At 34.9% G+C, this 23,045-nt stretch overlaps 1 protein-coding gene across 6 annotated transcripts in view; it reads right to left on the reverse strand.

Annotated features, from left to right (window-relative positions):
- LOC108744567 (GATA-binding factor C-like) overlaps positions 1-23,045 on the reverse strand; it is a 131,817-nt gene that overhangs the window by 40,885 nt on the left and 67,887 nt on the right. For all 6 annotated transcript variants that reach the window (XM_018480413.2, XM_018480415.2, XM_018480416.2 and 3 more), the window contains one exon: positions 20,980-21,125. In XM_018480413.2, the coding sequence (XP_018335915.1) occupies positions 20,980-21,125 (146 nt within the window). The remainder of the gene's footprint in view (positions 1-20,979; positions 21,126-23,045) is intronic.

Here is a 23,045-nt window from a genome sequence, read left to right on the forward strand (position 1 = left end):
TATAATAAAATATTAATTATATTTTAGACAAAACAACTACATTTTTAGCAATGGAAGCCAACTGAGAGGTAAAGGACAAAGAGCTGGGCCTAAGTATTTAATGGATGCAAGATAATAGTGTTAATCAGATAATGATAATTGGAAGGCCAAAGAATTTATGTAAATTAAATTAAATTAAACGTTAGGTATGTAAAATTTTCACTCGTAAGGCGTGAATCGACGCTGACGGCGAATATAATTTGTAAATAATACATCGATTAACTTTTAGACACGTTTAACCATTATTTATATAGGTAATTAATTTTCGGGAGGCTAGGTGTAACATTAAAAATTAATTTTCATTAAACAATTGACTTCAATACCACAAACAGGTAATAATTAGTTTTTCTGAGAACACTCATAACTCTTCGAGGCTATTAAGATGTCAACGGCTACAGTAGGTATGTAGTAATATATCGTAGATAAAGTAATTATAATTGCAATTTTATTGCATAGCTTTTAGTCTTTACCTACACCACCACAATGTCTAATTTCGATCATTGATCACTAATGACTGTGGATATCAGTTACAATAACATAGTATAATAGGTTTTTACCGAAAATTTCTAATTTTGTTCATGCAATTTTAGAATGACTTCCTTTTTGGTTAACTTTTACAAAAGACGCTCATTTTTGTACTGTTTCTTTACGTCTTATATACGTACAAGGGCGGATGGCCTGTAGGTGCTGCAAAAATGCAAAATTCCTAAAAGATCTAAATATTTAAATAATTTTGAGACCTACTTACTCAAATTTATTAATACAAAAGGAATTTAGTTCTTGATGTTGACTGTTTTGTGGTGATTAGTAGTATACGAAATGAATTCTCTGAACCTCTCGCAAGCGCGCCGTGGTGTTATCCATGATACCTAGTATTGAACTGGACCGCACAAGGCAGCGCTGCGAACTGGACGCGTTAGTGAGCTGCGTTCCTTCCAGTTAATTAGTGCGTTTTTGACACAATATAATTTAGAAGAAACATTGAAAATTAGAATTCGATATTTCGGTTTGATGATCGTCATTCATGATTGGCTAGCGGCATGGCTCATCTCTTTCAACGGCTCTGAAGATTATTCAAATTTTCGTTAGTTCTTTGGTTGTGGTTGTGTTGACATTGAGAAAGAATTCTACGTTCTGTCACCACGTTCTTTATAGGCAACGAAATGTTGCACAAAAGGGCTCCGCCCGCGAAATCGTCGAAAAGGGAATAAATCTACCCGAAGGACATCAAAAACCCTCTTGAAATAACGCCAGCCGTGAAAACCTCAACCTTTTCATCAGAAGTGTTACAAAAAACGAAATAAAAGAGGTCAAAGCAATTCAATTACTTAAAAGGTTTTGTTGCCTACTTATATGCATATGTCCAACTTAATATAAATAAACAATAGTAAAATTCGCTTAATATAGGTAATTCAAAGCATCTATAGTGCGGCAAACTTATGCTTATCTACTTCACATAAAAAGGACGCAAAAAAAATCTCCCTATTAATAAAATATAATGTTGCTATTTATCTATCTCATTGACCTCTTAGCTTATACTGAAGCTTCACGTAAACCAACGAGATTGCCAAATTATGCGTTACGAATGGTTTGAATAACCGAAACGTTCGTACAGGTATAACAATGCAGTTAATTGCGTTGAATGGAAGAAAATTTGATCACATACATACAATACTTTTATATGTTGAGAAGAAGTGTATGTACCAACAGTACGTGGACAGTCGGGAACCATCTCGGGCGGCAGTTTTTCTGGTATATTTGACTTTGATTATTAATAACAGTGACTTTGATCGATTGATCTTTTCCGTTTACCAAGTTAGCTATTCAGCGCGTGGAAGTCAACCGGGCTCCAAAGAAACCCAAGCCGCTAATGTAACCTCTACCTGAACTGGCATATTGTTAAATCATGTGGATTAACGCGGTAATACCACTAACACGGTTGGCAGCGGATCGGATTTTTCGCTACAGAACCTTTCTTACCTACCTACATAGGTATATATTTGTTTGTAAGTACTCTATGTGTATGTACGTAATTATGAACAAATGTAGGTTACAGAGGAGAGACATGAGGAATAACGAAATTCATTTATGTAGTCGAGCTAGGATTATCCCGCGCATAAAGTTTCGAAATATTAAACATCCATAAATGCCGCTATTGTAAGGATAATTATTTCTTCGACTGTCACACATTTTTAAAGGTATGTGCAAAATGGAAAACAACTTCAAAGACTATCCGAAACGGAAATACTCATGGGATTTGTGATTATTATTAGTTGTTACCTATGGTTATAGGAAAGAGTGGAGGTACGTGTCCATCCAGTCTTAGGACTAACGACCTTATGAGGATGATGATGATTATGTGCAATACACAGACTCACAATATGTCTTGTCTCTGGAACCCACAAATTTCTCGGCAGCCCTACTTATAACAATAAAGAATTTTGAATGAAAACATCAATCACATCTTCTGTGAAAATGTTATAAACTCTTGCTTAAGGATGTTTGAGAGGTATGCCAAAATGCTACCAGACAATTTTGACAAAATTTGGAAGAACGTTCCTCATTCAATTCTAAAACTCCTGTAAAAATTACAAATCGATTCACTAAACCATTAAAAAGTTATTGATTTTATGGAGATTCGTTAACCGAACAGATTAAATTTATTTTTATTAACAGAAAAAAAGCTACCAGAAATTTCAAACTTTTATAATAAGTAACTTGAACTCTGGAGAATCACTTTAGCGTAAGGTTATTCAAATTCACTAAATAGTTATCGGGAAAAAATGAAAAATTAGCTGAAAATCTCGTTTTTACTTGATAATATAATGATAATATTTATAATTGTCTGAAATAAATGCAATCTTAAAGTTTTAATTATTATTTAAACATATTAAAAAGTTTTACAATCATTATTTATAAAGATTGAAACTAAATGTTTTTTTGTTGAAATCAAGCCATATTTACTGCCAAAAGTCAGTTAAAAATTTTCCATATTATTCGTTATTTCTTATTTTATTCAGTTTTTGGTCAAATTCCAAATTTTCTTTCAAATCGTATACTTTTTTTTAGTATTTATTTACCTCATGATATGCTGCAAAACCTAATTAATCACGAATTTCTAATTTTATGTTCTCTTGTCTTCGATTGTACCTCCCAAAGATCCTTAAATATGAATAATACATACATTGGGTTACATGAAAATCTATGAGACGAACTGTTTCCAAAACAAGGACAAACGGATAACACCTACCATAAATATTTCCTAATTCCAACAGGTCATCATCATTATAAGGTGATGCATGCCATTCATTGTCTTTTTTTATTCCTGCTTGTAATTATTCTAATTCTTGACGTCATCCAACGCATTCTATATTCTACATCTTCCAGTACCTCTTCATTTCTAACTTTTGTGTCCAAGGTATAGATCTCATACCCTTTGTTTTTCTTTTTCGAATGTTCACGATTCGCACCCGTGTATAGCCGTCTGCTATAGATAGGTTTTATTCAACTGCTGGTGTTTCTGACTAGATTGAGTAAATCTATTATTATGATTACGTCAACGTTATTCTTCTGATAATTTATACAAATACACTTTGAAGAATTACGTTGTATTCCACTAACCAAATAAGTAGCTCGTATTGGCAGGTTCTACAGGTAGAGGGCAATTAAAGTTTAATTACCTTTATTGTAAGATCAATAGACAGTGTATTGTCCATCTGCCATTATCGTTCAAGAAACATTTATAGAGCAAGCAGTCGAGAGTGAGTCAAGTTCTTTATTTTCTGTTTTAGCGAAGGAACAAAGTATTACACACTAATAGCTCGACCCCTACTTTACAACATACATACATGCATAAAGATATTTATGTAAGTACGTACATATAGCAAACTTCCACGTTGTGGTATAATGACGGCTTAAACCTTTCAAGCCGTTTATACGGCAGGCGCCACGAGGATTTATAATAAAGGTACTCGTTTGCTCACTCTCTTTAAGAGAGGCTCTTGAAGATTACTTATTAGTGCATTGTATTTTGACGTTTGGTAGCCACAAACAGACGCCTAGCTCTTTCTTTGCCTGCTCCAAAGTTTGACTAACAGCGTCTAGAAGGCGTTTTATATATTTAACGAAGTGTTTTGTTTGCCTCAGGGAGAAGCTGGTGAATGACGCAAGAGAAAATGATTAAGCAGTTAAGAAATCGTCAAGGAATTTGTTACATTGTAAAACAAATTAAAACGATAACACTTTTATCGACGTAGGTACATATTTATACCTACACATGTGAAGCAAATTTCAAATTTAAATCCATTTCCGTTTGGTAGGTAAATGTAAAAATACGACATACATCAAAAACGGTTTAGTTCATTCAATGTTTATCTCATCATCATCATCATAAGTCTGGTTGGGCACGCACCTCCACTGTTTCCTATCTTGAGCTAAACTTCGCATTTCCCTAAAACTAGAACAGCCCACATCCTTAACTATTTGCGAACAGTAATTTAATCTAGGTCTACCTCTACCCCTCCTAACTCCCGTTTCTGCCTCTAATATGTCTCTGACTAGACCTTCATGCCTGAGAAGGTGTCCTACCAACCTATCGCGCCTATTTCTTATTGACTTCCATAGAGGCCTCTGTTGTCCTATTCTTTCTAATACCTCTTCATTTCTAACTCTCTATCCACGGTATCCTCATCATTCACCTGTAACATCACATTTCGAACGCTTCTAACCTTTCCTTTTTCGCAGTGTCCACCGTCTATGTTTCGCAGCCGTACAGCGCCGCGCTCCAAACATACACCTTTAACAAACTTTTTCGAATTTCTAAATTAACCGATCCCGAGCATAGAAGTGACTTCTTTTTATTGAAGGCGACTCGACCCTGCACTATTCTCTGCTTTATATGCCTAGTATTCCTTTCGTCCTAACTTAATCCAACAACAACCGGCCACTTCTTCTAATTTTTCGCCTCCTATCTTTATATTCGCTCTTTCCCTACTTTTTCTTCCCTTGCATACTAGTATTTTAGTTTTACTTTTATTTATTTTCATACAGTACTGATCTGTTAGTACTGCTTCCATTTTATTTAAAGCTATCTCTAAGTCCTCCTTGAGAGTATTCTAAAAAGGAATATTTTAGTAGTCTTTTGTTTATGCAAATTTAATTAGCGCACTAAAAAATCACTTTCTTTTTACAGTATCTCTTGCCACAATAATACTACTAATGGTACCAATCTTTATATTTGCTCTTTCCCTACTTTTTCTTCCCCCCATACCAGTATTTTTATTTTACTTATATTAATCTCGATACTCCTAAATTCAAGCACTAACACCTTGATAATGCTTGCATTAATAAGATTCTTGAATTAAAATTTAAAAGTTAGAAGTTTATATTAGAAGTAAGTAACTGCCACAGAAAAAAATAACTTCCTTGAAAGACTAGGTGAGCAAAAAAACACATTTGATTATCAGAACTGATAGAGGTTGTAAAATTTATACTCCTGCAGTTGATGCCGCAGCTTCTTTATGCTTTCATCGCGCCGGAAAGTACACTGTGCTTCTTGATTGGTGGCTTGACAGCAGCCTTCGTTCGATATTAAGTCTACGTTCATGTTATAATTTCAGCAAACTTTTTTCTTAGCCACGTCTACTACTGGTGTCTTCATAAACCAACGTCGACGATATCTGGGCTCTTTGAACTGCCAGGAAATCAAACGTGAATTTACCACACGTCCGGTGTTTGAACAAGAAGCAGCATGAGAGCAGTAGTAGAAACAGTAGGTTGGCAAACCCGTGTAAAACAACCTGCTACCGTCTTCTACAGTAAATAATTCCGATGGGCATTAATAACTTGATAAAGAAGTCATGTGCAGGCAGAACTGAAAGTTTGCAGCATCACCACCACCATCGCTTCTGAGAGTCTACATACATTATAAAATTATAAATTGTCACCTGCGGTGGCCGAAGGTACCTGCCAGCTGCGCTTATTATTCTTTTTATTCAGAGCCGTTCGAAACACGCAGATAAATAACGACATCGCATAAATTAAAGGACAAAATCCAGTGATGATTTTATTGAAAATTACATTTGCATTATAATGGGGAGACGGTGAACCGCGCCTGTCAAACCTCCCGTTCAATTAATAATTCCATATACAAACAAACATACAGAATTATCTATTATTAAAAATTTAAATTCCTTTTTCCAGCACCTGGCTGAAAAACTCTTTTCTTAAATGTTTGATTGCAAAAACCTTAGAAAACAGCAAAACGTTTAAAAAACAACGAAGAAGAGTAACTAAAAGAGTACTCGAAACCTAGATACAGTAAAGTTTACAACTTTTACGTTGTTCATTGTCTACTTTTCCTTGCTATTGAATTCGGCGAAGTTAGAACAGCTGAGGTGAAGTTTGACGTCAATATAATAATTATGATTATTTATTTTTATCTAGTAATTCAATGAATTTAAATTATCATAAATAAATGCCTAAATAAATAAATAAATAATCACGATCCATTTTCTACAAAAAATGGCTTGTTATATTCCAAAAAGTTGAAATGTAGGTACGTACCAAAAAAAATATGCTAGATGTTAATCGCCAACACGCTGTAAACAATTCTTAGCTATGGCGTATGCATATATTTGTTTACAGTTTAATTTTAGTGTTTAATAAAACTTATTTTTATAAAAAACAAAATCATCATCATCATCATAACGTCGTCAGTCCTAAGACTGGTTGGACACATACCTCCACTCTTTTCTATCCTGAGCTAATCTTCGCATTTCCCTAAAACTAGAACAACCCACATCCTTAACTATTTGCGAACAGTAATCTAACCTAAGTCTACCTCTACCCCTCCTAACTCCTGTTTCTGCTTCTAATATGTCTCTGACTAGACCTTCATGTCTAAGAAGGTGTCCCATCAACCTATCTCGCCTATTTTTTATTGACCTTTATGGAGTCCTCTGTTCTCCTATTCTTTCTAAGTCCTCTTCATTTCTAACCTTTTCTTTTCCGCCGCGCCCACTGTCCATGTTTCGCACCCGTACAACGCCACGCTCCAAACATACACCTTTAACAACCTTTTTCGAATTTCCAAATTAACCGTTCGCAAGCATAGAAGTGACTTCTTTTTATTAAAGGCGACACGACCCTGCACTATCCTCTGCTCTGTATCCCTACTACTCGTTCCGTGCTGACTTATCTGACTTCCTAGATATCATCAGCCACCTGTTCTAATTTTTCGTCTCCTATCTTTATATTCGAACTTTCCCTACTTTTTCTTCCCATGCATACTAGTATTTTAGTTTAACTTTTATTTATTTTCATACAGTTTTGAACTGTTAGTACCAAAAACAAAATATGATCCTTAATTTCTATTTAAATTTTTCAATGTTTTATTTGTACAAAAATTTAAAAAAATTATATACCTAATTCAAAACAGTAATAAAACGTTCAGGTGTTACAATTCTTTTGATGTGCTTTGAATATACCTCACTTGATTCCTGTTAGTTCTTCTAGAATGATTCAACTGTTAATAATAATAATAAAATATTCTGCCGCCAACGTTAAATCGACGTTCGTAGCTCGCAGGACCCACGGCGAACTTTACCAACAGGCAACTGGACAGCTAGCACAGGAGGTTGTTCGTTGCAGGCAACCAAAGACCCCGTTTGCCGACAAAGATAATATGTAGAGCACACATATATTAACATATATTATCCGCCCGAGGCCCCCGCTCCAACCAGCGTGATGTTGGCTGCCTTGGAGGCCAAACTACCGTGAACGGTACCGATCCGATGCGATGGTAAACAGCAGCAGTGGTAGCGACTCGACGTGTCGTTCACACCATATCTCATCTTACCGTGAAATATTAAAATGTCTTTTCAAAAGAACTGTAGCAACATATGGACTGTCTAAATCATCCTGAAGACGTTCAACATGGAATTTTAATTAAATAATTTACTATTTCAAAACAATAACATCTCATAATAATTATGAACGCAAACTTGAATTAAATCCAAAGGTTGGTACTGCATCAGGAAGTGTCATATTTTGTTTCCTTAATTATTATTGTCGACGTGTACAAATAAGAAGCTAATTATAACATAAAACAATTTCAAGATTTTCAGTAAAAACCAACTGTAGGTAATGTTACAAATAAGTCACGCATATCCTGTGTATCATCAAAAATTTAAAAATGTTTTCATTGAGGTTTTATGTACGAAATTATTATTTGCTTATTCTTCATCTCTGCACATTTTATCATCATGTATGTAGCTACTGTTTTATCATGTGAATAAATTCATATCTCTGCACTCTGTTCATGTTAGAAGACATTATTTCTAACTCCATTCCATGGTTTTATCTTTGTACTTATAGTAAAAGCTGACTAAAAAGTCAATTTAATTAATATTTAGTGTCTGCACAACCGATGGCCAATGTTAACTAGGTAATCATTTTAAATACCTACAACCATTCACTCGCCTATTCATCATTCATGGCGCTAGACACCCATCGCCCAACTTATTTCCTTTAATCTCGATTATGCATTCGTCGAGGGTGAGCAGGGCACAAAGGGGTTTCGTTGTAGAATGCTCGAGCAGCTAACACCCCTGACGACCTCTTTTCCACACGCAGCTTAAATGCATAGAGTGACGGAGGCAAAAGCAACGGTGTTGGTGTCATCGGAGCCAACAACCTCCAGTGAAAGGGCCTAGTAATGAGGAGTGAGGGTGCGATTAAGTGACGATGCCCGCGGAAACGCATCGCGCGTGCGCCATTCGAATGGGGGAAAATCACCCGCAATCGGACGTCGCCGTCGCGGCGCACTCGACGCTTCGCGTCCTAGCAACAGTAATATTGACTTTTGATACCGTTACCGGCGCCATACTCAACATGGCGGGCCTGTCTCCACACTCAAGAATATATTATTCTTTTCTTTATGAGGGCTTCCATATTATGTATTTAACATTATCGCTAACTGTTTAATTACTTAAAAATGAAGTTAATTTAAAAATAACTGCAAACATACTCTAATAATAATAAGTTGGAAAAGGATAGACAGTATTTTCAGCAGAAATGTCTTCCTTTATGGGATAATTTACACAGTTTCAAAGTATAAAATTAGTAAAGTGGATAGTGTCAAACTATGTATATTATTAACTGTTATTGTTATTATTGGTGTTGCACATCATTAAATAATAATTATTCAAAATTAGTCGTAGGTGTTTTACTCTAGACAAGCGTGATACTCATAATATTCCATCATACTAAAAAAGACATTAAACTGCCCAAAAAACAAAAATATAATTAATGGTTTTTTAATGGGATTTATTGAATGCTTATTTAAATTTAATTAAATGATTAATAAAAGTCGTGTAAATTTCAGTATTAGAAAAACAAAAAACATATACGTGAATTAGACACTATTATGTATAGATACTATGCCATTAAAAATCACTTTCCTTGGGCTACAGGAGGAGGGTTCAGGAATTTATTAAGCATGTGGATTCTACCTTGTCTATAGTGAAGGAAAATATTCAAGCAAAAAGTAATAAACTTCAGCCTGTTTTATGCAACAAAATCTGCAAATTGTGCCCTTATTTAACCAATCTCGTTCTATTCAAATCCATCAGTTGCCAAGAAAGTTAAAAAAAGGTAGAGACGCACACGCACAATATACTACCGTAGTAAACTGAATGGCGTAGGTATCTAGATTCTGTAGCACGTTCACATCAGCTCCAGTTGATAAAACCGTACAGTACGTAACACATGGATACGTGCGTATTTATACAAATGTAGAAAAGTACCAGTACCTTTTGTGCTTGTGTGGTACAGATACACGTAGGTATGTTTGTGTGTTGTAGGTAGGCCTTTTACCAGCGTTTGCATAGATCGAACACCCAGCTCACTTTGGAGCCTGTGCCCATTCAATGATAATTTAATAATACTGCTTCCATGCTCCCGGGTCGGGTCTATTAACCTGATGTATGGACCCATAAACACATGCTCTGTAGAGAGCTAACACGCACTGCATACCTATGTTTTATATCTACCTGTAGGTACCCCATAGGTGCATTCAACGCAAGACGTTCGGGCATTAGTTTGCGTGCATATGCTTAATGACCAAACGTACAACGGCTGAAAGGTAAAATAAAGCAACTCTTCCTATATCCTTGAAAAGCAATATCTCGTTATCCAACTGATAATATAATCCTCGGGTATCATTTTACTTACTTACGTAATAATCATTAGGTCGGTTGATTGCTACTTATTAATGCCATTCTAAATGTGTAGCCATTTGAAAATATTTTCTTATTTATAAAGTTAAAGCAAATAGGAATAATTTCAATAAAATTGATACCTTGCCTTAAACAGTTCAGAGGTTCACAATCTATATAAATTATTGCAATATACGCATCTAATGCTTGTTTCTTCATGTATAACACTGGAAAATCAGACCAATGTGTTGCTGCGTACTATTTAGAAATACTGACTGAAATTAGTTCGTTAGTAGTTCAATCTATTTAACTGTAATGGTAACTAATTTTTGGTTGCAGCTACAAAGTGTTTGTTACATGCCACAATTTATACCTTTACAATAATCGACATGCATTCACTGCTTATCGTTTCGTTATTGTAGTATACATTGTTCCTTTTTGCCAAACAGTTCAGTAAATTTATTCTTTTAGTTTGTTTATCGGGATATATGGGTCCCATATTTTCTGTATTATAACAACTCTTGGTCCAATTCGGGTCGTCTTTTTTGCTGCTTTCGTTCCTGACAGACACTGTACCTACCAAAATCGTATGGAGGTATATATAACGTACCTTCATCTCCGCACCCAGTTTAATTTCAGAAACACATCTGAATGAGTAGATGTCGCGATAAGGTCTCGCAGCTACTGCCCGGCGTGAACTTAGGTTAAGCATTGTAGTTAAAGAATGGCGATAAACATCGCAGATGGAGATACGGACCCTTACAATAGGGAAAAGAAATGGAATGAAAAATAACAATACATCACCCAGATCTGTAGAGGAGTAAACACTACAGCGTCTGTTCTAATGAAAAGGATTAAGCTACCGAGCTAGAGCCACATGTACACAAATTACTATCCATGTTTGTACGAGACAATGTTCGATATTATGTCCTTTTGTTTTCGATCTTCGCGTTTGTTTACGGAATTATCAAATCTTTCACCTGGAGAATTTACAATTCAGGATCATAGTTAAATCTACAATGAGATTTACTGTTTTAACTAAATATTATAAAATAATTAGAAGGCCACTTGTTATTATTAATCGAGCAGAACACTTTTTTGAATTTACTTGAATTCACATCTTGCCAAGAGGTACCTACATGCTCGATGATCATTCTCTTATGTTAATCTCTCTTATAAATGAATACAACCAACCATCTAGATAGGAACTTGTAATATAAGTAATACAGAAATAAAGTCAAGTGAAAATCAACATCACATTTTGTTAATAAGCAACTACAACAAATAGATTTATATTTCTTTTGGTATCCTACCATTAGTATGTGTCTGCGTGTTGCAAATTTTTAACCAAGGAACCATAATTTGAATATACATCTAAACAAAGAGAATGACAATGAGTTTTCAGTAAGAGAGAGCCAGTAAGCAGAGAACGATGATGATGCAGTAATATAACACTAAATTCCTGAATTAAGTTCCTTCATTTAAATTTGCACATTTTCGTTTTGTTTATTGAAAAAATTGAGATCGTCTCTCGTCGGTTGTGATCGACCAGTATATCGCAATCGATTTTTTGGTCATACTTTATCCAAGTTCTTCATTGTTTACAAAAAAGTCGTTTTTTGAATTTAGTAAAAATTTCATCTCATTTACCATTAAATTTTATGCATGTGTACATAGACCGGTCATACTTTAAACAAAAAGTATAACTAGTATTAGATTCTCGTTTGTTTTTTTCTTGTTTCAGGAATCTTCCGACTCATATTTCTGACTGCTTTTCGTAATTTGCATCACATGCTCGCAAAGAAATATCGAAGCGGTTGAATCCGTCCATTTCTTTCGGCATTCCGTTATCTGTATCACTATCGGGAGCGCATCTTTCCACTGGAGATATATTTAAAATTACCTACAGGACAGAGTCGTTGCGCTCAAACAGTGGTTCTTTCATTGGCGCAGTTCATGGTCTAATGAGATCCGAGCTATTTCCATCGCACACACAACTACACGTCCATTTGTTAAACGATTTACTTCGTGACATTGGATCGATCGTTCTTTACCATTTAAACTCTTTAGCATTCTTGACGCCTCTTGATTATACTTAAATAGGTAAAAAACGATGAAATTTTTGCCTTTCAATTAAATTTCTTGGCGCCGTTTAAGGAGTTAGTTTTGTTATCAATAGCGTCATCAATAATCGTGCAGGAGCCCAGAGGCCTATTGAGTTCATAGATCCTTTTTGTACTCCAAAGAATGTCGCGCAAAGTATCAAGTCACATAGTTTTCATGCTGATTTATTTTCATATATTACACAAAGGAAGGGTGGGTTACTATGATCTCCAAAATTGAACTTTTCGTCAACATCAAAATCAAGCCCGAAACAAAAATGTTAAGTCTCTTAGAGTCTCTGAAAGCGAGATTGAGTCTCTCTGGTGTCGCTGAGAGAGACTGTCGAGAGACTGTCAAAAGAACTGTTTAGCGTCTCTGAATGAGAGACTCGAGTCGCTCATAGAGAGATCCTCTTTCGTATCCACAGTCTCTAAACGAGATACTCAATTTTTCAGTTTTATTCATTCAATCTCTCTGTGAGAGACTCGAATCTCTGAATTAACAATTTTATCGTTCGAGTCTCTCATACAGAGACGGTGAGAGATCCATAAAAACACCTAGGCAATAACTGAGAGTCTGTGAAAGACTGTGAGAGACGCTCTTAGAGACGCTGAAAGACTCTGAAAGACTCCGAGAGACTGGAGGGAGACTGAAAATTTTTGTCTAGGGAGGTTTTGAAGAATAGAATAGAAGAATTTTTTCGAAACTTGAATGTGATTTTTAACCTTCACAAAAATCATCAATCTCCTGATAACTTTCCAAAGAAGAGTTATACATCAGGACAATTTCAGTAGGTTGTGATTGCTGATCACCCTTTACATGACGGTGTTGGAAGAAAAACACGAATAGAAACACTAATTGCGATTTAAAAATGTTTTACTACTTAACATTACGCAAATTAGGTTCGAAGTTTACAACATCGTAATTAAGTCGGAAACGCCACTGTATTTTCATCAGTTACTTCTAATTTAACTGTCTATGCTTAGTCAGACGTGTAAGTGTGCAATTATTTCTTTTTGTGCGGCAGTCGTGTAGGAAATGAGAAAAATCGTTAACTACAACAAATCCAATTATATCTTTTAGAAAAGGCAGACACTTTCATTTGAATTTATTGCGTAACACCTGTGCGGCTTATTTTCACTTGACTAATTATCGCAATCTATTGAAATGGGTTCGGACAATTGACGCGTTCTTTTTAAAATGGCGCCGTCAAAATGGCCGTCGACTTGACTCGCACAGTACAAAATTAGAGTGGAACAATGAGCACTTGTTAACTTTCGAATAACTCTTGACACCGCTTCTAAAATCCTTTGTGCCAGTTCAATTCGAAGTCAGCTTTTTAAATTAGCAACCAGTGACGTGAATAAATTACGGAGCAGATTTTACTGAATGAGGTGAATCGTGATACTCGAGATCATTATCCGAGTGCGAAGAAAGAAATGAATAGAAGTGGCCTTTTTCTTCATTCAATAATAGGTAGATTCGGCGCACAATCACATCGAGATAATCAAAGATATCCACTACAAATACACTCCAGTTGTTTGAGCTTTCTAAAGTAATTTGTCCAAAAATTATCCTTTGAATGGACGGAACTTTTTATGTACCAAATTTGTCGTTGGTTAATGGTAATTTCCTCAAAAGATAAGGGCAGAATTAAAAACTCTTCATATTCGAAAGAAATGATAGAATGAACATTATTTAATTGTTGTAAAAGTGATAATCGCTATTTCTTAAAAGAAGTACTACACCAGACAAATAACCAGTGATGGTTAGTTCATATTACGTTTAATGAAGCGTAATACTCATGTCTATTTTCCAAAATAAGTAACAATCTTGTATGTATGAGTCTATCATACATTATTACTAACTTGGGTGGACAACCCTTCTGAGTAAGGATCTAAGGATATGCTAAATCAGTTTTGGTCTGGATCTTACGAAAATGCTATGATCTTCTTGCTCTGGTTTAGCAACTAGTTCGAGAAGTCATTAAATAAGAGCACATCATATTTAAAACAATATTCTAAATCGGATAATAAATAAATTAGTCAATATTTTAATCTGAGAAACTGTCGAAGACACTAATGAATATAAGAATTGATAATCCATAATAAATACACCTTGTAAATTTGTATTGAAAAAGTTTTTATATCGAAGAGGCTAGATTCCAAAGTATGACTGGCATCCAAAATTTTCACAGAGTAAAACATTTAACTCGTTAATCTTAGTTGTCAACATCAATGCTTTTTGTACACATGTGTTGTATAAAGTTTGAAATTGGACTTGACCAGGTAGGTATATGTGGCGTTGAAAGCTCTTGCTGCCAATATAACGCCACCGTTAGCGTAGTGGTAGTAAATTTGCTGTCCGATCCTGTCCACAAGCGATATTTATGCGATGGATCCGATAAATTATGTCCAAGTAGGCTTAGAAACAATATGCGAACGTTCGCCGCCGCGTCGGTGCAACTTCGCGATCTTTTACTGGCAGTTTACGACTGGTATTGCGTTGAAATCGCGAAATTGCAATTCAATTGAAATGGTTGTCTTGTAGCCGCGATAAATCATGCTCGGGGAAGGCGAACAATACATTTGTAGCGGCATGCATACACGCTGGAACTATTTATTGTAGTTAAGAACTCATCAGGGTGTTCACTTGTGGATCATTTCTAAGGTTGCCATAATCATGTTTGGACAACAGGTAAGTAAGTGAAACAAACTGCTACTGCGTTTAAAACAATAATCAAATCGGCTAGTCCAACTTCAAAACATCCCAGTATTTTTTGTAACGTGGATATATATCATAGACACATTTACTTTCCATTCGCTCGATACTCGGGGAACTCGAACACTTTTGCACACCGATTTACTATTAAGGCATCTAATTCGACACCCATGATGTTGTTGTTCAATCGAAATTTTTAATGTGTGTGTCTACACCTGGCCTACGGAATCATTAGACATTAGGTTACGGTGTGAAGGAACCTTGATGTTTATGCTTAAGTTAATTTATGGTGAGAGAGGATTTCCTGATCGGATTGGGTGGTTTATACTGAAAAAGGTTTCTCTGATTGACATGGGTGAAATGCTTTTTACTATGAACCTAAATTAGGGTATGGTAAAGGAAGATTCCCTGATGGGATGTGATATACACCAGGAGGTTATGTGGCGTGCACTAGGTTAGGTTAAGGTGGACATGTATATGCATTAAAACCGAGCGGCATGGCCTAGAGGTTTAGACCATTGCTTAGCATTCGGGAGGACGCCGGTTCGATTCCGGGTCCGTCTGCCTTGGTCCAAGTTTTTCTGTGGTTTCCTTGGATCACTTAGGCAAATGCTGAGGCAGTAATATTTCACAGATAATATTTCATTCTCTTCTGTCTTCATTTCGTCCGTCTCAACTTTCTCACCCGAACCACCACCCACCCATTCCCACGATTCCTGAAAGCAGGCTGAAGAGGGCCTTCCGCCCTACCTTCCAGCGTAGTCCGGAGGGACTGCCCGCCCACCAGCATTACTGGCTGGTGGGAATGAAACACCCAAAAGTTTTTTTTATGCATTAACGGTTTAGATTTGGTTGTGGTGGAAATAGTTTGGGCTTTTGGACCACTACTACGGTTGGATTCCGCATCGGTCTGTTCTGGTTCACGATTTTCTGTGGTTTCATTTAGGCAAATGCTGGGACAATAATATACTATTAAAGGACCCTCTTCCTTATTTTCCGCTGTAATCCGGAATAATTGTCTGCCGATCAGCATTAGGACTGATGGAAATGAAAATCTCAATCACTATGCACCAAGGATATGTACTATGCATTAACGATATAGGTTAGGTTATGGTGGATCCCCATGATTAAAATGTAAATGCTATATGGATCCAAATTTGAACAGGTTTAGCTAGTCTATAATAATTAATGAAAAGTAAAGTGAAGAATTCATTTACTCTCAAATTAGTGAACGTGTTTATCCTGCGCCGACATTTTTATTGAAAGTAGCCAAAGTACTAGCCATTGTGGCCATTAATAATATTGAATGAAAGGTGGTGTTTATGCCTTAAATATTTAACTCGATAATGAGATGGTACCCGATATTTGCATAATGTTGGACACCTGTTCCGGCGCGACTGCAGCGCCCCCGGGCTACACCGGTGTATATGCAGGACAATAATTGATACGGGGGCGAGTAAAGGCTGATTGACAATTCGGTCATGCTTCGTAAATTTAAGCAAGATGTTACCTGCCTACATACGCTTCAATAAAAACAAATACACTACAAACAAAAATATGTTGAATGAAAGAAGAGCAGACATTCAAACCATGCATACATAATTTTCGGTTGCACACTGCAGAAATTAAATAGTAGTTATTATCATACTTATATGGAAGAAGATGTCAAATTTAATGATTTGTGTAAATGTATAGGTACTTATCTATACAAAGAAACTTTCATAATTAAGAAGACTAGAGATATTAAGTTTTCTTGAACACAATTAACAGTTAATGTGGTGGCATTGGACGACCGATTATTGGTTTCTTCATATCATCAGTTCAACATATACCTAAAACTCTTCTACATATGTATGTTCTTATATGTACGTAAAAATTTCATATGATAATTCGTACTCCATTCAAAATCCGACTTTCTGGAATTAGTTGATCTTAAAACGTTTAATAATTTATAATTAAAATCACCAATCTTTTGACGTGCTTAAAAGTCAANAAGGTACTTCTGCATAAATTAAGTTTAAAAATTGTACTTTAACGTTAATTCATTTTTGCAGAAAAACTGAGCAGTAATTATTTTTGATTAAAATTACTATTAACTACTTTTACATTTAACTACTGTATAAATAACTATTTTCTATTCATTGTCGTCATAATTATCATATCTTTATTGAGGTATTTATTGGTACCATATAATGGTTTAATGGTGCCTGCTGTATAATTAATTATAATTGAGTAGAAGTTACAGTTAATTTAATATAGGTATGTTCCCTAATTACGACAACGATGAGATATGCCCATTCATTTTTTATAAGCAACATATTTTAGCCATTTCTTGGTTTTTCCTACGTATGTAGATATGTATTTAAAAAATTGCAGTTAACCAAATAATTGTTTTCAAACTATTTGTAATTAGTTCACACTTAAATTTTTCGAAAAAAAAAAAATGTTTTTAAATCGATTGGAATATTATTGTCAATTAAATGTAATGAGTTAATTATTAATTAATAACTTTAGTAATGATAAATTAGTAATTATGTACATTAACGTAATGTAGATAGCGCCACAAAAAAATACAAATTTTGTGCTATGATGCACCTATTTTAATTAAACCTGAATAATTAGGAATGTAGGCGCATGTTGAAATTTACTAGGAGAATTTGATTAATTCTAAAAAAAGATTTATTACTTTGCGATGTTAGTAAAACAGTTAAGTGTTTATTTTAAAATTACAAATTACTAGTCCTTGAACTTGATAATGCTTTTATAGAAGCTATATAAAAAATTAATTGTCAATCCGACCACTAGTTTGTCTAATTAATTTATCACATAAATGCCCGTATGTATGTAAATACCCATGGCTTTGGAATATTTTAATACTCATTTATTTAAACAATTAGCATACTGCTTTTACTTTGAGCATTTCATTAAAAAGAAAATGAAATTCGCGTGGCCCATCAAAATTTATTACCTAACGTGCGTCATTAAGCAGCAATGTCAAGCATTCGGGAATATATCCTACACAGTTGAACTTGGTTATAACGAACGCTTAATTTTAACAACGAACGAAAGGACAAAGTTACATTCCGTTGATGAAACAAGTGTTATTCATACTTGGATATAACGAACATATTTATGACGAACAATCGGCTTTAATGAACGTTATTTAAACAGTTCCGATCGGTTATAATGAACGAATATTTTTTTGTAAGATCGACCTAACCAATCAATGTGGCTTCAAAATTCCTACATTGTTTTAATGCCGAACTTTTCGGTTATAACGAACAAAAATCTCTGTATCCATCTAATTTTCATGCGAACTTTTTCGAACAGGAAATAAGCAATTCCGATCGGTTATAATGAACATATATATCTTTTTGTAAGATCGACGTAACCAATGAATGTGACTTCAAAATTCCTACATTGTTTTAATGCCGAACTTTTCGGTTATAACGAATACAAATCTTAGCCTCTTCTTACTCTATCCATCTAATTTTCATCTACTGTTCTTTGATTTAACTTAAGTATTATTTTGGGTCCGTTTCGCCGTAGTACATATTTAATATCTAATTTAATTTTTCCCGAATAGAAAACAATGTAACGCATGTCTCATAGCAGGTATGCATTCTTTAGAAAAAAAGACAAACGACAGTTTGAAAAAGTTCTCGCTGGCTGTCACAGTAGCTGGGAAGAGAAATTAATGGAATCGTCACGCAATAATTTATGGTTAGGCCACGACGCCCCATTTGGAAATAGATCATTGTCCGCACGAACAGAAAATGGTCAATCATGATCCAGTAACAGTCGCATAATAGAAAAAGTTTGTATCATTAATAAAACAGCATATAGCACTAAAGACGGAGATAACAATGACAAAATATAAGGCTACCGGTTACCCGTACGTCGACTGACGGTATAGGTATGGGTAGGTACGTAGACGTATCGCATTCAATTGGTTTGTCCGGGGAAAAGGAGTAGGATGTGATGCTTGTGTACGTGTTCTTCGTTGTTTCAAGACGTGAAGGATTGAGATTACGCGATAATTCTCCTACGTTCGAAATTAATCTCTGTTTGCCACTACATTTTTTTTAACCGCCTGAACAACCTGGAGAATCTCAATAACTAAAAGACGGCTAATGTACAATCTACTACCTAGATGTAGTGTGTAACAGCAACACTAAACTAAACTAAAATGTACATTTTATGATGCGTAGGTATAAATGTTTTGCATACAGATAGGTTTGTTAAAGAAGGTATAGTTTTTGACCCAGTACATCTCGATTTCTCAGAAAATTTGTGAGGTTTAGTCCTGACAACAGGGGCTGCCTTTGGGGGTAGCGAGCTGGGCAACCGCTCGGAGCCTCGCTCTTGCAGGGGCCTCGCCTTATCGCGTAATTTTCCAATTAGAAAATTTTACTAATAGTACTAATATTTATTTGAATTTCTGAGACTTAAGAAAGCTGCAAGCATCATTTATGAATCCCAGATTCTTTTAAGTAATAATCTTTGTGTTTATTAGTTCTTGTTAATTTCAAATAAACAATTTTAAAATTCGAAGTTTATTTATTAATAACTTTGTATTTCTCGTCAAGTGCCATCATCAAAACTAATTCCATAAGGACAAGTGCCTCGAAAAGATCTACCCGCCCGGAGCCTCGCAGTGGTTAAGGCCGCCCCTGCCTGACAATTCATGCATTAATAACGTGCACTTCTTGCTTTGGAAGTAAAACTTCTTCTAGCAGGGTGACGATTTGGATATAGAAACGCGTTTTGCAATTAGATTTCTAAACAGATAGTAATCAAATTTTGGATTTATGATATGAAACCGACTAGAATTTATAAGGGGCATGCCCCATCTAGCGTGCGGGCCTCATGTGGCTAATGAAAATCCCACCAAAAAAAGTGGTGATACTAAAATGAGGATTTCCTTATAGGTTTTTCATATGGGCAAATCTCACTCATGTATAAACTTTCAATTAAATCTACCTTGTGGGTTCTCAATGAGGCAAATCCGTTTGAAAATACTCTTAGTGAAATGAAAAAACTTATAAAAAATGGTAACAATCCCCTTGCCCAATTACGTCGTCGTTTCAATGAAATTTTTTACATTTGCAATGAACCAACAAGTGTATTTCCTGATATTGTTATTATAAGACAACTAAAACCAGACGCATCAAGGCAAACAGTTTCTCATTGATAAAATAGCAATAATTTTTCCCCGCGGGGACCACATGCGGCATTACTGATGATGCGCAAATGCGGCAAGGAGTTATATGCCCCTTCCTTCCTCTAAGGAGCAACTTCATGGGGCCCACAAGAGGTAGTGGGTTACCCACTTAGGGACCTCACCTGCGCCCCCTCAAAATTCTGGTCGCGAATAATAGATACCTGCAATTGATTTTTTTGAACTAAATTTTTTATAGTTTCCTGAGGACAAGCAAATGAAAATTCTAGAGTTGCGAGAAATTCAAACAATTGAGAAATCAGAAGCCCTAAAGAAAGTCTCATTGGTCAACAATTGCAGTATAGATACTAGAAGTCATAAATAAACCTGGAAAATCTCATTAAAATTATAAAGTTCAAGTGCCTACTATTGAATTAAACTAAAAATCGTTTAAAATAACATTTAATATTTTATTGTTTTAAAGCACCTACATAGTTCCTAATTTTTTTAGAATGTGTGTAGGTGCACTATACATTTATAGTGCAGGATTTTGTATATATCAGAGATTGATAGGACATATGCACTCAACTTTCTTTTATAAAGTGTGTGCAGATATGAATAAATTTTTAACGAATTCAGGTAAGCACAGAACCGTCACCTTTATTTTGTGTATATATTTAAAGTCAAACACTTCAACTACTGTTAGATAATTTGAAGAAAAACAGTTAAAAGACTTACCAGTCTTCTCTTAGGTTTGATGAGGGGCCTGTTTTGCCCGTTCATTTTGTAATAAAGTCCACACGCATTGCAGAGATAATGACCTGTGCCATCCCTGCGCCACAATGGTGTACTTGTAGCACCGCAGTTCACGCACTCTCTACCCTCTGTTGAACAAAACAAAACAGAATCGATTACAAATACGCCTTTTTGATTACAATAAAATTAATTTTAAATCTAATTTTCTAATACTCAAAGCAATTCAGGGTACCTACATCATAACAATAATACAAATACCCAAACAGCATGCACTAAAATTCCAAAATCAGTCGAAATTCAAAAGACTTGGTCATTAATGAAAATAATTAAAGCTGAGACCTTCTAAGTTTTAATCTAATAAGTCTTTTTCATTCCTAGTCAGCTCTGATTATTTTTATTAAACACTAAGGGGAAGAAATGGATCAAATTAGTAGAACTTGGTCATTTCTTGATTATATAAATAGAGTTTTGTATGATTCTTATTCTACTACATCCATGCTCTACCAGGTAATTAATATTCAAAATTTAAAGCCTCAAAGCACAACACACAGTCTAAAAAGGCATGCAACACTTGAGGTGCTCACGTCTGTCCGCGGTATTCAGAGACACATCGGAGAAACTAAAATGGAGTTAGCCGTTTGATGATCTTACAACAACTGTACAGGGAGTCACATTTTAGTTAGTTTTTATGAAAAGTTTCCAATATTTATTTTGGCCCCGACGAGAACCGCTAGATTATGGTATACCTACTGTATGTATATACCTTTTATACACCAATGATAATAAATCCTGAAATAATTGACTAATATGTATTAAATATATGAAATCCTGGGACATTGTTAATTACTTAATAGTGGATTAATATGCAATATTGATTTGAAATCATTTTTTCGATTTATATTCATTTGGCACATTTTGTACCATAAGTGAACGTTTGTATTGATTGTTTTGAATATACTTAACGAAAACAAGAGAATGACCATTATTATTCCCTCAATTGTTTATTTGTTTAATTGCATTGAGAAATAGGACGAAACGTCATACAAAAATAAAAATTATTATAATTTACAACCGCCAATTATTCCAAAAATCAAACTAGAATTGCAACGTAAAGTAATATTGATAAAATGGAAAAATTAGTTCCTTTATTCGAAGCCTATCAGTATAAAATAAACGAACACAAATATGTCCAGGTGCCTTAACTGAAGGCTCCTCGATATCCTTTGTAACCACATAATTCTCAACCAATATCCAATATCCGCAACATTGTGCTAATAATCCTCTTAGAATGCTTGGGCTGTATGCCTATATATGTATACTTTAGTCTGGCCGAAATAAACTGAACCAAATCCAAAATTGCGTTTTAGGATTGCGGCATTAGGTAAAGTGGCTCTTATTCTTCGCTTTAAGTGTTCCCTTGACATATTTCCGCATGAATTCGCCACAATCCGGCTCAGATCAACGGAAAAAATGGAAACGCAAACTATGAAAGGTTACAGTAATGCAACATACAAGGTTGGCAGAAAAGTTATTTACATAGAGTGTATCTGTATTATGTCCGCCTATAAAAAATGCTCATATTACTTAAAAGCTTATTACTGTTCAAATATTTTTATAACGACTTCTGCGAAAAGGGTAGAATAGTTGTAGGACGCATGTAGGTAATGGATTAAACTAGTCAGGTTGGTTCAGCTGAATTCTCAGAAGACTTTTGAGGAAATTTGGAATAAAAGCGTGCGTTTGAGCATTTATAACGGTTTTATTATAAAATTAAATAAATTATTATTAAATAGGATACTATTTCGATAGTAAATAATTTATTTTGATGAATGTTATTTAATTATTTTTGGGCTACCGGATCTAAGACTTTTTTGTCATGCAAATATTTCATAAAGATTATTAGAGTACAAAATAATTGAATATTCAAAATTTCGATCGCCTTTAAGACTTTAAATTAGGTATTACAGATACATTTATTTTAAAGACATTGATCTCGAAAAGTAGGGAAAGAGCGAATATAAAGATAGGAGACGAAAAATTAGAAGAAG

Source organism: Agrilus planipennis, unplaced genomic scaffold (assembly GCF_000699045.2).
Source record: "Agrilus planipennis isolate EAB-ADULT unplaced genomic scaffold, Apla_2.0 scaffold28, whole genome shotgun sequence".
Classification (NCBI taxonomy): domain Eukaryota; kingdom Metazoa; phylum Arthropoda; class Insecta; order Coleoptera; family Buprestidae; genus Agrilus; species Agrilus planipennis.